Raw genomic sequence first — 15,299 nt, forward strand, 5'->3', positions numbered from 1 at the left:
TTTTCTAATTGACCCCCTTTTGATGAAGCCAAGTGTGGAGTTCAGACTAAATACAACACTGTGGCTCCCAGATGTGTCGAGTCATTTTAAAGCCACACAAGAGCCGCGTTGATATCACTGCGCAGATTGCTGGCAATTATGTCTTTGCCTCCCAAGGGAAATATGCCCAGATTAGCTCGCATAATTGGAACCTGTTAAAGATAAAGGCAGTGTGGGGATTTTTCTTTTTCTTTTTTCTGCAAAGGAGCAATATGCTGTTTGCATTCAGAGTTTTTTTAAATTCAGGACTACTTTAACCACTTTCATTTTTTTCCCAGCACACGTTGGTACATCACCAGTTCATAATTTGACCTCTAGATAAACGGATGCAAATGAAAGAGTAAACAAGAGTTCAATATGGATGTGTGGTGGTAGAGCTGAGATGATTAATCAGCAATCTATTTTGATAATCTATTCATCATTTCAGTCACTTTTCGAGCCAAAACACTAAAGGAGCAGATGTTCTGCCTGTATATGTTTTATATCACTTAAACTTGATTGTCTGAGGGGTTTGGACTGTTGATTGGACATAACAATTTAAACATGTCACCCTGGTTGTAATGGGTTGTGATGGGCAGTTGTCAATATTTTATAAAGAAAACAATTGATCACGAAAATAATCAGCAGATTAATCCGTAGTGAAATCAATTGTTCGTTGCAGCCTTAGATCACGGTTTGTGTTTTTCATTTTGGATGAACACTGAGGCAGACACTGTTGTAGTCGTTACATGATGAGGATGAGAAAGAAGTGTCATTTCCCATCTCATAGAGTTAACATATGGCGCAGGTTTAAATTATGTGTATACATTATATACTTCATAGCTTATGGACACACTGCACCGTGTGTGCCTGGATAGAAACTACTAAGAAGTGTCTGTGTGCCACCTCTGGATGCTTTCTTCTTTAAATGGGAGATTAGAGAGATCAAAGGGAAACAGGTGGAGAGGAAATAACTGTAGCGTTTTGCCTGGTGGCCATGCTGCAGCTGTCCCCACCCCTCGTCAAGAGCTGCGTTTGGAGGCTGCAGTGACGGCATATGTATAGAAATCTTATTCTCTGTTGAGTATAACATACAAGAGATTTAATGATGTGTAAAAATCCGAGAATAACATTTATTTCTCAGCTTTGAGATTCATATTTTTCTATTCTTTTGTTGATAGCTCGTCGACATAAAATGCTATGTAGCACAGCAGAGATTACATGAGTGTAATAACACATATTACGAGCTCTGTTTCCATGGACAATACCACGTGATGCACACATAGAACGACAATGACTGGTTTAGGTAATTGCGTGTTCACAGTTGGAAATGAACTGCGTCCGGTGGTGTAAGACGCCTAAAATGTGAGCGCTACGTGGTTGGTTCGAGTCTGGCTGTAGATGGAAATGTTTATTTAGCTCTTTTCAAAAATATAATATTCCGAAACGCAATAGAAAACATGAAAAAGAGAACTAGTATGATGAAGCTAAGCAGGGATTACAACAAGACACAAGACAGTTCATGCGTAAACATTTGGTAGAAAAATGTAAAACAATTTATTGAAAATAGACTCAATAAAATATTCAGGGCCGAACAATAAAACGGATTAAAGTCAAGAATAACGTTTTAAAAGTGAATTTTCAACAAAGATGTATAACATAACCAAATGCATTCATTTTGACATTGTAAAATAATTGATTCCAGTATTTGGGGCACATTGTCCCTTCCCTTTCAGTTGACTCATCAGCCCACTGTTCCCCCTCCTGTTGTCCTCTACTGCCAACTAGCAAATGCTGGAAAATGTTAACATGTTAATTTAAAAGAGAAATGCTGAAAATGGGTTGTGATTATAATGAATATATAATCACAATGTGTGACACAGGCTGGCTTGAGTTGTGACATCGACCTCTTTATAGTCCCCTTTTAAAAGAGTCAAACAAAAGTCTAAACTTGACTAAAATCCTATTTGTGTTTGTGCAAAAGCTCTATTATGCATTTTCATAATAAAATGCATTCTACCACCAACACACATACAAAATATGTATTATATATCAGAGGTTAGAAACACCACAGAATGGAGAGAGAAAGAAAAAACAAGTCCTTATTATTCTTATACTATGATGAAGATATTCAACATGTTTGACGAGACAGAAGTTCATAAGTCAGTTTGGTGGGACCATTCATTTTCCTGATGGGGCTCAAATTCACTATCCAGCAGCGTTAATGGCTCATTATTCTAATCGTAGGGTAATGAGTATAGCACAGTATGGTTTTAATTGCAATAGTGATGGTGCAGATAATCATAGAGAACAAATTGAATTAGGCTACTGTACTCTGACTTGGTGCTGTGAGGGTTTTAAGTTTTATTTCATGCATTAAGTGTCTGTGAGATGGGGTTTGAGGAATGTGCTGGCATAGGCCCAGGTGGGGCTTGTTGGACTTCAGCCAATCAGTGAGCTGATCGATGAGCTGAGGAATGCAACTTTGAGGGGACAAAGGGTTTGAAACTCTGGGGGGATTTCAGATCTTCTGCTGGCCACCGAGGAGACAGACCAGCCTTCTGGGTGGCTCGGATTGGATCTCACATTTGATTTTATATATATATATATAGGTTTGCCTTAACAGTGCCTTGTGTCGTTGAACGCTTTTTTAATTTATTTGTGCCACAACAGTATCTAAAACACCTGTCATTAGTGCCTGTGGAGCCAAGTTTGCAAGTCAAGTGCATATTAAGTATGATACGCCGACATTGTGTCTGTGGCAATAACACAAATCACACAAACGGTCTAATTGTTACAGAATCCATATTGAGAAAATGCTTAATTTTCTGATTTGGATCTGTCAAGTAAAAAGTGCATAATATGAGATTGGGAACATTTTGATTGGCTCCCAGCGGCTCTCAACATGGCGATGCCTGAGCCGGTGGCACGTAACTAACAGTACAAACTACAGCAAACGTGCTGAAACGGCTAACAGGGTTCACCTGATGGGGAACTGGAGGGTGTGTGCTACGCTTCTGTGTTTAGGACAGCGCTATCAGCTGTAACCATTTTGATAATGGCGTTATTGAGTTTTAAAACATCACAAGATGAAGATTCGTGGAAGGATTTTCTCTTCAAAATCATATCAAACTTCTAGTTGTACATGTAGGAGCTTAGAGTGGCTCACATCATGCATTTTCCAAATGTGCCCTGGGAATGGAGCTGCATGCCAAGACCAACTACATTAAGTAATTTTAATGGTTTAGACACATGCCATGAATTCTTTTTTGGATTTTACAAGAGCTCGTGCAGCCTGACGATATCTGGTAACACTGATGGTGATCTCAGGGGTCTGTAGAGGCCATGTGGGACTGTCTGTTGGGCACACAGAGAAGACACTGAATGGTTATTTCAGTGCATTACAGATTAAATCAGCTGCTGTGTGGCTTCAATGATTCAAGTAAAATGAGATTTATTTATTTTTACAAAGGATAATGCCTGAATTTTAAAAAAGCACATTAAACCCTGCAACACCAGCTAGATCTGTAAGGTCTGAGAGAACCATACAGTGTGGTGGAGATGAAGAGAAGAGAATTAGGATTGGGCAAATTGATTTAAACTTGGGTTTTTTTATTCGTCAGATTTAACTCTAGGACCCTAGGCCTGCTAATTAAATGATATTTCTGGGTTTGAAATTGAAACAATTTGCATTAATAAAACAGTAACACTTGTAAATTAGCTGTACAATAGTTCAGCAGCTCATCAACCAAACTAATGGCTATGTGAACAAACCCTTAAGGGCGTTCAGACAAAGCAAAGCAAATTGTCACCTTGCGTCATTTGCGTAAATTTGACCGCGAGACAAATTTAACCCGAACTCTACCTCCCTCACCAATTGTGCTATATAGATAGCAATATTGTATTTTTTTAAGTCGTGCTGTTTTGCTATTGCAGTAGCAATCATTTAACACACCGCCACAGACCCTACAATCTGACATTGTAATAGTCGCATAGTACATGGAGGGATCGCTGCTCCCCAATGTCGGTCTGGAGGAAGCTATTTCCACAACGTCCGGTCAGATTGTCATGAGATTTAGTGTGAATATTTTCACTTAACTCTGAAGATTATTTTAGTGACATCCTGACCTTTTGTCTAGAACCATCATTTGTTTGCTGTGGGTATTTATGGTCCATCGAGGATGAATGTTTTGATGATGTTTTCTGTTAGAGTCACACTCACGCCTAAAAATGTACACGGTCACAATCTGAGCACATTCAAGTTCCAGGAAGAATAACATGAAAAGTGAATCTATACCATTTTTAGACTGTTAGTCGTACTGTATCACATCTCTGGTTGGTTTTCAGTTCCACTACAAAACTAAACAGTCAGTCTAACTGGGATCCAGCACACAGTGGCAAAATGAGAATTTGTTGTTTTTAAGCATTTTAAGTGTCATCACCATTGGGGAATGGACTCTCGAGGACACTGATGCTCCTTCCATGTCCTTAGCCTGAATCCCGCTGGTCTACATAAACTGTGAGGTTACTCAAAATCATTCCGTAGATGTGTAAAAACCAAGACTATTTCTAACTTTTGACATGCTTGAAGTTGGCTTTGCAGTACTTCCTGCTGGTTGCCGTACATGAATATCTGCTGACAGAGGAGAATTAATCTCTCTTTGGAGTGATGACAAACGATTGAGGTCAATTGTTACAGAAACTGTTAAATGGCTCAAATGTTGCACATACTTCAATTTAAGATACAAGCGAGCATGCACGCTCACACGCAGTCACAGACTCAAACTACGCACTGTCAGCGAAATGCATTCACGTTTTGGTATTTGCTGAAATGCTGACTTGAATGAAAATATTGAGCTTCCCAATCCGGCGACGTGCCTTGAAAATCAAGCAGAAAATGCAAAACCTGCTGAAATATGCAGCTGTTAGGAGACATGACATTGCGCAAAAATACAAATTCAAGTGCTCTCTATTAGGATTCCTGCAATACACTGTCAAGATGTGTGCATGATTAGATTAGCTGCAGTGAAGCATGTAAGATTTAAGTTGAGGGTTGATGTTTCTTTCAACCTTGACCTTTTTCTTAAGACGCGTGTTTTACCCAACATGATGCTGTCATTACATTTCAGCCACTGAAATACAGTATGTTGCTTATTAAAAAGGTTTTCAACCCTGTGAAATGGGTCTTAAACCTGAACTTGATGGCTATATCATGCTACAACACTGTGGCTAAAGTTAATGAGTCCTACAAAATAAATTTGCTAACATAATTCAGTTTTTTTTCCCAATAAGTATGTTTTAATTTTTAGGATAGCATCCAAGACTGGTACTAACGTTACACATTGGATATGCAATTGTGAACAGGGCTTTTTTTTTTAACATAACCTGTAACCCTACAAAGTCACGTAGTCAGTTAATGATACGCTAACACGCTGCCTTACCGCTAGGTAAGAGTGAAAGTATTTTCAAACCCCCAAACGAGGACCCTTAAGTGTCCCACACGTTCATGCACACACGCATAAGCATTTTCATCATGATTGGAGACATTTATTCAAACGCTGAGTATGTTAGAGCTTGTAAAATGCCAATCGTAGATTTTTCGAACGAGAAAAAGAAGGTCCCCTCCTGAGCTGCATGTGTTAGATGGCGGTCACTGGCGTTTGCCCTGCTGAAGTTGGTCGCAACAGTGCCACTTCCCGGTTGTAACCGTTGCTTATGTTTGGCTGTCTTAATATGATCTTTTATATCAGCATTTCTGTCATGGGCGACCGAAAATGTAGCGTGTGCAGAATGCAGCATTTTTGTTGAAGGAAAGAGTAAAGGCGGAGTCGACGTACGCTAGGTTGCTTACTAGGTATTAAGCTAGTTAGCCTGACATGCTAACAATTGCCGCTCACATGAGAGTAGATAAAGGCACTGTTCAAGCCAGTCTTTGCACTATTGCTCTTGTGTTTTTATGATTGGAAGGGCTAAAAAAGACACAATTCTCTAAACATTTTAAATGCTGAATGCCACTTTACTATAACCCCATGCATGCGCTGATGCTAGCTTGTATTCTTCATTGTATCCCTGACCATCTTTTGAGTTGCACCAGTTAGCAGAGATCCTGTGTTTCTCAGCTCTGAAGCCAAGCCGCTTCAATCTAGCTCCACTATGCCGACAGCCAGTGAGGAGCATCCAGACAGAAAGCTGCTAATTACTAAGTTAATGGGGCGGATAAAGCGGCAACAGAATTTAAATATCAATAAGTATGTGCAGCACATCTGCTGACTGCCGTTCAGCAGGTCTGATTCGACTCAGTCTTATCTCAATTCAAGCAGATGGAGGCAGTTTGTTTTAAGTGTGCATGATAAAGACACACAGAACGTTATGGAAGTGCAGAGGGTCGGTAAGGGAAAGAAAGCACAACAAACCCTGCTCTATCTGAGCTGCACTGATAATACATTCACGCTCATTTCCCAGCAGATCGACTTATCTCCTTGTGTTTGTTTGTCCCTTATGTCCACAGAATCTAAAAGTACATCACGTGCATTCAATTTGAATTTGGTGTTTACCTGTTTTTCAAAAGACAAAGTCTTCTCAACATAAAGAAGATACATAAATGGATGCTCATAGTGAGAGTAACTCAAATCATGCATCGCTAGTACATACTAAATATATTACTTTCCTCATGTACCAGACAGGGCACTTATAGGTTATAGGTTAGACTAAATATGATGTCCCATGTGGAATAAAGTCACACCAAGCCGACAGCCTCCTGTAAAGTTCTTGTTTAATTAAGAAATATGCATTACATTATCTGATCTGCTGGTTCCTGCCCTGGGGGGCGACCGTGGCTCACTGGGTTAAGAGGGTCGTCTGGAAACCGGAAGGTCAACGGTTTGATCCCCGACTGGGACGTGTCACGTGTCGAAGTGTACCTGAGCAATACACTGAACCCCCGGCTCCCCGGGCGCTGATCACTGGCAGCCCACTGCCCCCTATATACAGGGATGGGTCAAATGCAGAGATACATTTCGTGTATGTGTAAAAATATATATGACAATAAAAATGGTTTCTTCTTCTTCTTTCAGTCTGGATGAAAAGACGCATGATGAATTTCAACTCCCCTCATTGTTTTTAGTTTAATTCTCCTGTGTGGACAATAAGCGCTGCTTGTGTCCTTTGCAGAGTAATCACAATGCCCTGTGATTTTTCTTTGACCAGATGACACAAGTCCCATATTTCACCTTGAACAATTTCAACAGAAATATCCGGACCCTTGGGTGAAAATGGGCCCACAGTGCTCCAGTAGAAAGGAGGACAGATTACCGCGGGGAGCCTGATCTGGGCTGGATGGTGCCCCGCAGGTAGAACTTCTCAGGAAGCTGCTGGCTCTGGCAGCTGTGGCTGTGTGACTTTAAATAGACGGTGACAGCCAGTGGGAGAATTTGCCTGTTGGTCGCCAGACGTGGCCTAAATGTACTTTGTCACAATAAAGATGATTTATTTAAAGACCACACAGTGCATGGCGAGGGCGGCATTTTAAGCCATCATGGAAATTAGGCTTTCGCCGTATTGTTTCCAGTGGAGGGAGCTAAGCGGAGCTGTCAATGCCAGTTTTAATGGATGCTAATTCATCCTCCAGAGCTCATCATAAATGCCGAGCTCTCTGCCTGTTGTGTAAGCAATGAATGGCATCATCATTACTGCAGAAGCGCTGTGCGCTAACCACTTCTGTTTTATGACTCAGAAAAGCTGTGTGCTTCATGCCATTATGAAGTGGAAAACATACCATTCAATTTTCATCGTTTGACAATGTGTTATGCAGGCTTAACAGCAAAACCCCGTCAGAAGCGGCAGCACTTTTTAGCATTTCAATTCCACGTTCCTCAGAGCTTAATCCTGCCTATATGATTAAACCGTTTGTTATGACTGAGTGCTATGATGCAATAGAAAGATTACTGTTAGTCAAAGATAGAGTGAGCGGGATCTGCACCAACATAATGCTGTGCAGTAGTGACTTAATGGATTGCGTCAAACCATCTCAGTTATGCCAATGAAAAACAGCTAATTTTAAATATAGTCATCATAACAGTATATTTCTGTGCATATATTAATTAACTTAATGTGTCCATTGAAGTGTGTTTTTGATGCTGTGATTGTAATTATACTAAATCTAGTATCAGCAGTATGACACAATATTCCAAGTGCGCAAATACTCATGATGCTGTATATAATATACCATAAGTGTTTATGAAGTAGGCCTACTAACAAGAGTTGTAAAATTGAATGTCTCGTAATTAGAAGCTCTTCAGTCAGTTTTGTGAGCTTTTTCTATGCAGGAAGATTCCTGAGGGAATAAAGAGATTCATGAGCCCGAAAGGTCACAGACCTGTGGGGTCAAATCAGTCTGAATCAAAGCTCTAATAAATGTACATCACCTACTATAATGTGACACATTATCTGCATTTTCCTCCAGTTTTCCACCTGCATTTTGTCTTGCTCTAGATTAAGCTTGCACCACAATGTCTCTGGTCTCTGCCACTCTGACTAAATTTGCTCCCATGAGTAAATCGCTCCCAGAGCTGCATAATTCATCAAACATATTGTATTGGTGATAATATAGCAAAACATGTTTGATGCTTTTCCACATTAAATCCAGTGAAGTGAAGAAACGGCCCTTATTCAGTTGTTAATGTCACAGAGGAAGCTCATCAGGGGATGTTGGTAGGCGTCAGATATGAGAGCGTGCCTCAAAACCGCCATGTTGGTTCAGACCGAAGACTGGCTGAGACAGGTGATCCCGGGAAATGCATTCACCATGAAAGGAACCAAAGCAGCCTTTCCTCTGATGCTTTTGCTCTGATTTGCAGTTACGAAATCGTCTCATCCCCCCCCTTTTTTCCATCCTTCATGAAAAGATGCCATTTCCTTCCCTCTGTGATTGCTGTGATGTTGAGTCACCCAGAGACTAATCCTGGAAATAATAGAGATTAAGCTTTTCCTCAGTTTTTTTTCAAGGTGCTATAATTTCTCCAGCTCATAATCTTTTATCCCTTCTCAATGCGGGAAGGTTGGCTGCTGTGACCTACACTCTCAGCCTCTATGAAGAAGCTGTCTTCCTGCATAGAAAAAGAAAGTGAATTCAGATTCGCGAGCAGGAACTGGATCCTTTTCAAAATGTGGGATTACTTTTATTGTAGGAAGAAATAAAAGGAAAATCCAAAGTGACACGAGCCGTACTCTATTGACTGTTTGCTAAACCCCTGCAAAGAGCAAAAGTGTAATGGATTAAACAGTTCGTTCGTCTGCTCTGACCCGCAGTCTTTAGCATGTCTTGCTAACTAGCTTAGTTTAGAGTAACATTAGCAGCTCCGTTCTGCTCTTTACTGGACTTTGGGATGTTTACACTCCAGAAACTCCAGCAAATGTTACCTGAGACAATGTATCAATCAATGTGTGTGTATATATATAGATCTCTATAGATCTCTATGATAAAATAAACATGTCTTCTACATGGGTCATCAACTGGTGAAGATGCTCTGAATTTTCGCAATTTTGAAAACCAACTTTTTTCGAAGATGAACAGCACATGTTTCAGTTTCAAGTAATGACTGTGTTACTGCTTTAGTATTGATCATGTTTTGATATTTGAGTCATGTTGTGGATGATCAGATGGAGTTATGATGGCAGCAGTCGCCCAATTGCAGATTCAGCTTGAGCAAAACCTTTGTCTATTGTGTTCAAATCAGGCCCACAGGAGTTTACAAGGCAGGTGTCCTTTCTCACAACACTGACCTGATCATCAAGTGGATATTTTTAGCTGAACACAATATGATGCATTGGCCTCTACATCCTCTAGTCGGAATGAGCATACTTATAAACGCACTGTTACAACTCCTTCATAGTGTCATATTGCTTTTTGGAGAATTATGATGATAAGTTCATAGTAGATGCAAAAGTATACTTATGTACAATATGTTATGTTGAACATCGTTGCTCCTGAATGGATCACAGCAACCCAATTATGTTGGGTTGGCTGTGATCCCACCATGTCCTTGCAAAGTGGTCATGGTGCCACAGCACTTAAAAGAATAAACTTCATAATTCTCAAAATTCTGACCCTTTGCTTTTTTATTAACAGCATTTACTTGTACTTTTACTTTCAATGAACAGGTTATGATGTACATTTAATATCAGAAAATTACTTTTGATACTTAAGTACTTTTGTACTTAAGTACAATAAATATCAGATACTTTAAGACTTTTACTCAAGTAGTATTCTAATCGGTGACTTTTTACTTTTACTGGAGTAGTTTTCCAGTAAGGTATCTTTACTTTTACTCAAGTATGGCTTTTGAGTACTTTATACACCACTGATTGTAGGTGAAGGTATTCTCCATCTTAAATGGTTAACTCCATCCCTCTACTGAGCCTTTTTATTTTAGGTAACGGGCACAGTGATTGACTTCATGAGTTTGAGTTCATGAAGTTCTGAAGTGATGAGTAATTCTTTTTTTTATGTTGAAAAAATCAAAGCCTTGCTGGTTAACACATTCGCAGCATGATTGGATGAAACTAATATAACCGCAGCTTTAGTCCATCAAAGCTTTTGTGAACCTTTCTGGATGCAAACGAGATGGATGACTTGAAAGGGACCGTCCCGTCAGTACCGCGCTCCTTTTGTCGCCTGACGTTGTACAAATTCTCACAGATGATGCCAGTTTGTAGTTTGTTCAGCTCAAAACGCAGTTAATTAAACGTTTCGCCCTGCTGTGTTCTGTGAATATGTGCATGGGAGATTAATGAGATCAATTTCAGATTTGTGTAGGAGAGGGAATCAATGTCCCCAAAAGTCATACTGACAGGCAGATTAAGCACATCGGCCTAGCGGAGGGAAAAACACCATCATCTGCCCGTGGTTGTCTCTCTCTCTGTCTCTCTTTCACTTTCTCACTACTCTGTCATTCACTCCCAATTCCGTGTACCGCAATTCAATACACTTCATTGGCATCAGTGGTACGTGAACGGTCCTGGTGGAGCATTTAAATGAAATTGGAATTCATCAAAACCAATATCTAATCAGTCAAAATGTGTTAACTCGTGTCTTTTTGTGTATTTGTGTTTTCCACAGAGTTCTGTGGTGCACATCACACATCCAGGATCAAATAAACAGTAATAATCAGCTGTAATCATTTCAGAACCATGAGACAGTGAACCCATTCATACACACAAGTATGTACAGGTATTTAAAACAAAATCGGAATGTATGTACAAGTATTTAATATTTTGGACAATAAAAGTAAAAAATAAACTATTAAATCACAGTTTTTTTCATTTTTAATTGCAAGTGGGAAAACCTTCTATGTACTCAATAAGCCTGAGCGTCTTGTCATTCCTTTATACCTGAATCTCTACAAAAAAACACTCATGATCGCTTCAATATTATCATTTCAACAACATTCAAACATAAACTGGCTCCATATCCACTGCTTACATTAATTCTAACTGGTATTTGCACATGACCTTTTACCTTCAGCACGCCATGGCTTTCAGCATACAGGCATTACAATAATCCCCATGCTTATGTAAGACTGTGCATTTCAATGTGAGCCCACTGATGTTTACTTTGGGTCTGGACAAAGGTCAGTGCCGTGCTGCTCTTTAAAGCATGAGCAGCCTGAAAGCATTTCGGCCAACCAAAATTAAGCGTGATGAGATGAGAGGTCATGTGAAAGGAGCCTTCAAAGCAGAATGTGACGAGGAAATTGCTGTCGGATTCATCAAAACAAACACTTCAAAGAGTAAAGTAATTCATGCAAGAAGACAGAAAATGGACGAGCAACAAAAAGCAAACTAATACGTTTATTCACATATAAATTGTACAGTAAATCAGTCTATTAGGCCTTGAAACTTCCTTGCAATTGTTTTTTCTTAGAGTTGAATGACCAAAATCTGAGGAAGACCAAAACCACACAATTACACCCTCGAGTGCTGTGTTTAAAGGCCAGAGACATTTGTCAAGATGAACTATGGACTTGTAAATCAGGAAAAGGCCACACAACACCTCGTCATTTATCCCGTGCTATTCCTGAAGTCATTAAAGCTTCACTGAGTGAATCATTCACTGTGCGAATGTGTCTTGATCTCATATGCCGTGTGCTGAACTCTGCCTTCATCTCTGTGAGTATATAAGGATGTGCAACGTCGGTGGCCGCAAAAGAAAAAGGGTGAAATGTGTGTCTCTCCACATAAGTGTTTGAGATAGAAAATCTGAACAGAATGAAGCAGGAAAACAGTTGTCACAATGATGTAATCCTTCCTGCTGTAGGTACCCTCTGCCAGAGCCAGGTCCACCCACTCCTGGCCTCCCTGCCTCTGCCAGGTCGACCCTTCCAGCCACAGACTCATGCGCGGCTGGAGCACTTCCTGCCACTCAGGATCAACCGCTCCTCGCCGCTCAGCCTCTTCCCCAATTTTAGCACGGTAAGAAATCACTTTACGTTTCTAGTAAGCACACATGATGCTGAAGCGATTCAAAAAAAATCTGCACTGAAATCTGCACTGACAAGTTCATCACTGACCTACAAAATTATTTTTTACATCTGCGCTCATTCGGGGCCTACTCTGGAATATATGCCGATAATATTGATGTTTAAAATAATCAGTTTCATATCAACAGAATTCATGTTGAAATCATTTTATTATTGGTACAGGGAATAGTTGCTTATCTCAAACATCTTTTTATTTTATACTTTCATTGTTTTAATGCACTGAACCAAATGTTGCCTTTAATTGACAGGCTCAGTGTCGAGGTGACAGGAAAATAGGTCAGCAGTGAAATAGTAAATGGTAAAAGGGGTGTAGAGAGGAGGGATGAGATGCAACACAGCCAGACTTGAACTGGGTACTTTTTTGTTTACTTGGTTACTTGCTTTCAGGGGAACCTGTTTGCATTATTCTCTAAATTCAAAAGGAATCACCGACTTGAAGCAAGACTACCATGTTCAAGACGTGTGCATTTGTGCTCTTAGATGGACCCAGTGCAGAAGGCAGTGATCAACCACACCTTCGGCGTGGCTCCAGTGCCCAAGAAGAAACCCATCATTTCCTGTAACATCTGTCACCTGCGCTTCAACTCCACCGTGAGTCGTTCAATCTTTTTCTCAGATATGTCAGAGGAAAAAGTTTCTTCTCCTGAGCTCCCTCTGAGCTTTCCTCTAGTAAACTAAAATAAAACAAACGCTCAAAGACGGGTCTGGATTTATTTTTAATTCACTGCAGGAAGGCGGAAAAATGCCTTTGACCACTCTCGAATCTGCCTCTGTTTTCTGCATAATGTAGTCATCGTCATCAACCTGTGATGCATTTTTTATGTATTTTAAATTGAAGTGTTGAATCAACAATATTTCACTTTATTCACTGTGAGACTCTCTTGATGTTTGCTGTCGACCGTCCACATATTTGCAACATATTTAATGTTTTTTGCATCTTAATGGTTTAAAAACAATCTTGAAGCAGGCTATTCTTCTTATCAGTCCAATCAGTATGTTTCTAGTTTCTATTTACTTAATCGAACAGTGGGTTCGTAGAAGGAAACCAGTCAGCTAGTTCTGTTGCTTTTTTCCTCCTTATCACACCTCCCCACTGTGGATTTCGTTTATACATATTTGCATTTATATTGTTAGGAGGAACCTGGTTGAATGACAATGACTCTTCTTTTGTGAAAACTTGAAGAAAGCAGGACACTGGTGCGAGTCTGTCTCTTTCTCTCTCTGCTCTGCACTTTTGGACCAACGGTGATGCTGTAAGGAGTCTTTTTTTTCTAGCTAACAGGCTCTCTCCTCCTCCCCTCTGTGTCACCTGCAGCTGAGCTGAGAGTGCTGGTTTACCCAGGAGTTGGATGGCAGGTACCAGGTCCCAGTAGGGGGCTGCGCTGAGCGGGTGGAGTTTGTACTTGACAGAGAAAATTGACTAAAGGAATAGTTCAGAACAGTTCAAGTCTTTTCATATTTTATACTCACTGCTTGTGTAGTACATACAGAAGGTTTCCTTTTCACAGTCATTCATATTTTTTGTATGAGACGAGCAGCTTCAGGTTGCTATTCAAAGTTCAACGCAATTCTGAATCCACTGTTTGATACAAACTATGATTACAAAGTTCAACCAAAGATACAATTATTTTCCAAGGTGATTACATCGTAAGTCATGCTAAATTTGAGTGGTTATTTAAACCATTAACCATGTTTTCGCTGCTATGAAGAAGATATATGACCATAATCACCAAAGTCATAAGGATTCACTTTCTGGGAGCCATGGATGTCTGTAACAAAATCCATGACAGTTGGACCAAGCAGCAACCTCTAGTTCTGAAAAGTGAAGCCAATGCAAGCCACTTGGACTCTTTTTAATGGCCAGCAGGGGGCGCTTCCTCTGTGTAGAAAACAGGAGTCTAATTGTATAGAAGTCTATGAGAAAGGGACCCGACTTCATGCTTGATTTATTATCTCAGTAAACATGAGTTTATGGTCTCAATCGCTAGTTTCAAGTGCTTTATTGCACTGAATGAGGACTAAAAAATGTATGAAGGCAAAGATGGATGGCTGTGAAAATGGTGTCTACTTATACTACGTAACCCACGATGTGCATAAAAAAGCAATAGACTTGAAGACTTTCAAATTATTCCTTTAAGGCTGCTAAACTCACTGAAACAAAGCATGAAAGATTCAAGCCTGAACGATCACACATGATATTCTAATTCTGCTGCCCTTTCATGAAAAACAGTCGTTGCTCACTGTGTATGAAGAGTTCGGGCATCAGTGGTGTGGTGAGAATGCATAAAGCAGCTTGAATCAAAGTCAGCGGAGGCCAAGCAGTCCTGACAGTCTCCTTGAGGATCTTTGCCGTCCTGGGACACCTTTTCTACATGTTAATCTCTTGTGAAGTTAACTATGTTGGAACATAGTGAACACATACTACACTGCCTTGCCAGATCGTATGGTCGTATGCGGATGGCAGCAGACTCTTCCGTCTGACTCGGTTGTAATTCACGCTGAATGATTAGTGTGCACTGACATTCAACGTAGCCAAAGGGGCCGTTCACCCTTTGCTCAGCCCTGTGACCCCCCCCCCCCCCCCCCCCCCGCCACACACTTTGATCCATGGTGGTACCCTTTCTGTTTGTGTAGCAGCATAAGCTTAATGCAAAGTGTTGATGGGGAGACTCCCCCCCCCCACCACTTTATGCACAAAGTCACTAAAGGATCACCTCTGCACACTCAGCTCGGATGCTGCACAGT

General features: G+C 40.4%; 1 protein-coding gene across 2 annotated transcripts in view; it reads left to right on the forward strand.

Annotated features, from left to right (window-relative positions):
- Nucleotides 1-15,299, forward strand: part of LOC306794940 (zinc finger protein 385B-like) — a 52,198-nt gene that overhangs the window by 31,798 nt on the left and 5,101 nt on the right. For both annotated transcript variants that reach the window (XM_079293205.1, XM_079293206.1), the window contains exons 3-4: nt 12,332-12,486; nt 13,035-13,145. In XM_079293205.1, coding sequence (XP_079149331.1) covers nt 12,332-12,486; nt 13,035-13,145 — 266 coding nt within the window. The remainder of the gene's footprint in view (nt 1-12,331; nt 12,487-13,034; nt 13,146-15,299) is intronic.

This window comes from Melanostigma gelatinosum, assembly GCF_949748355.1.
Source record: "Melanostigma gelatinosum genome assembly, chromosome: 21".
Taxonomy (NCBI): Eukaryota; Metazoa; Chordata; class Actinopteri; order Perciformes; family Zoarcidae; genus Melanostigma; species Melanostigma gelatinosum.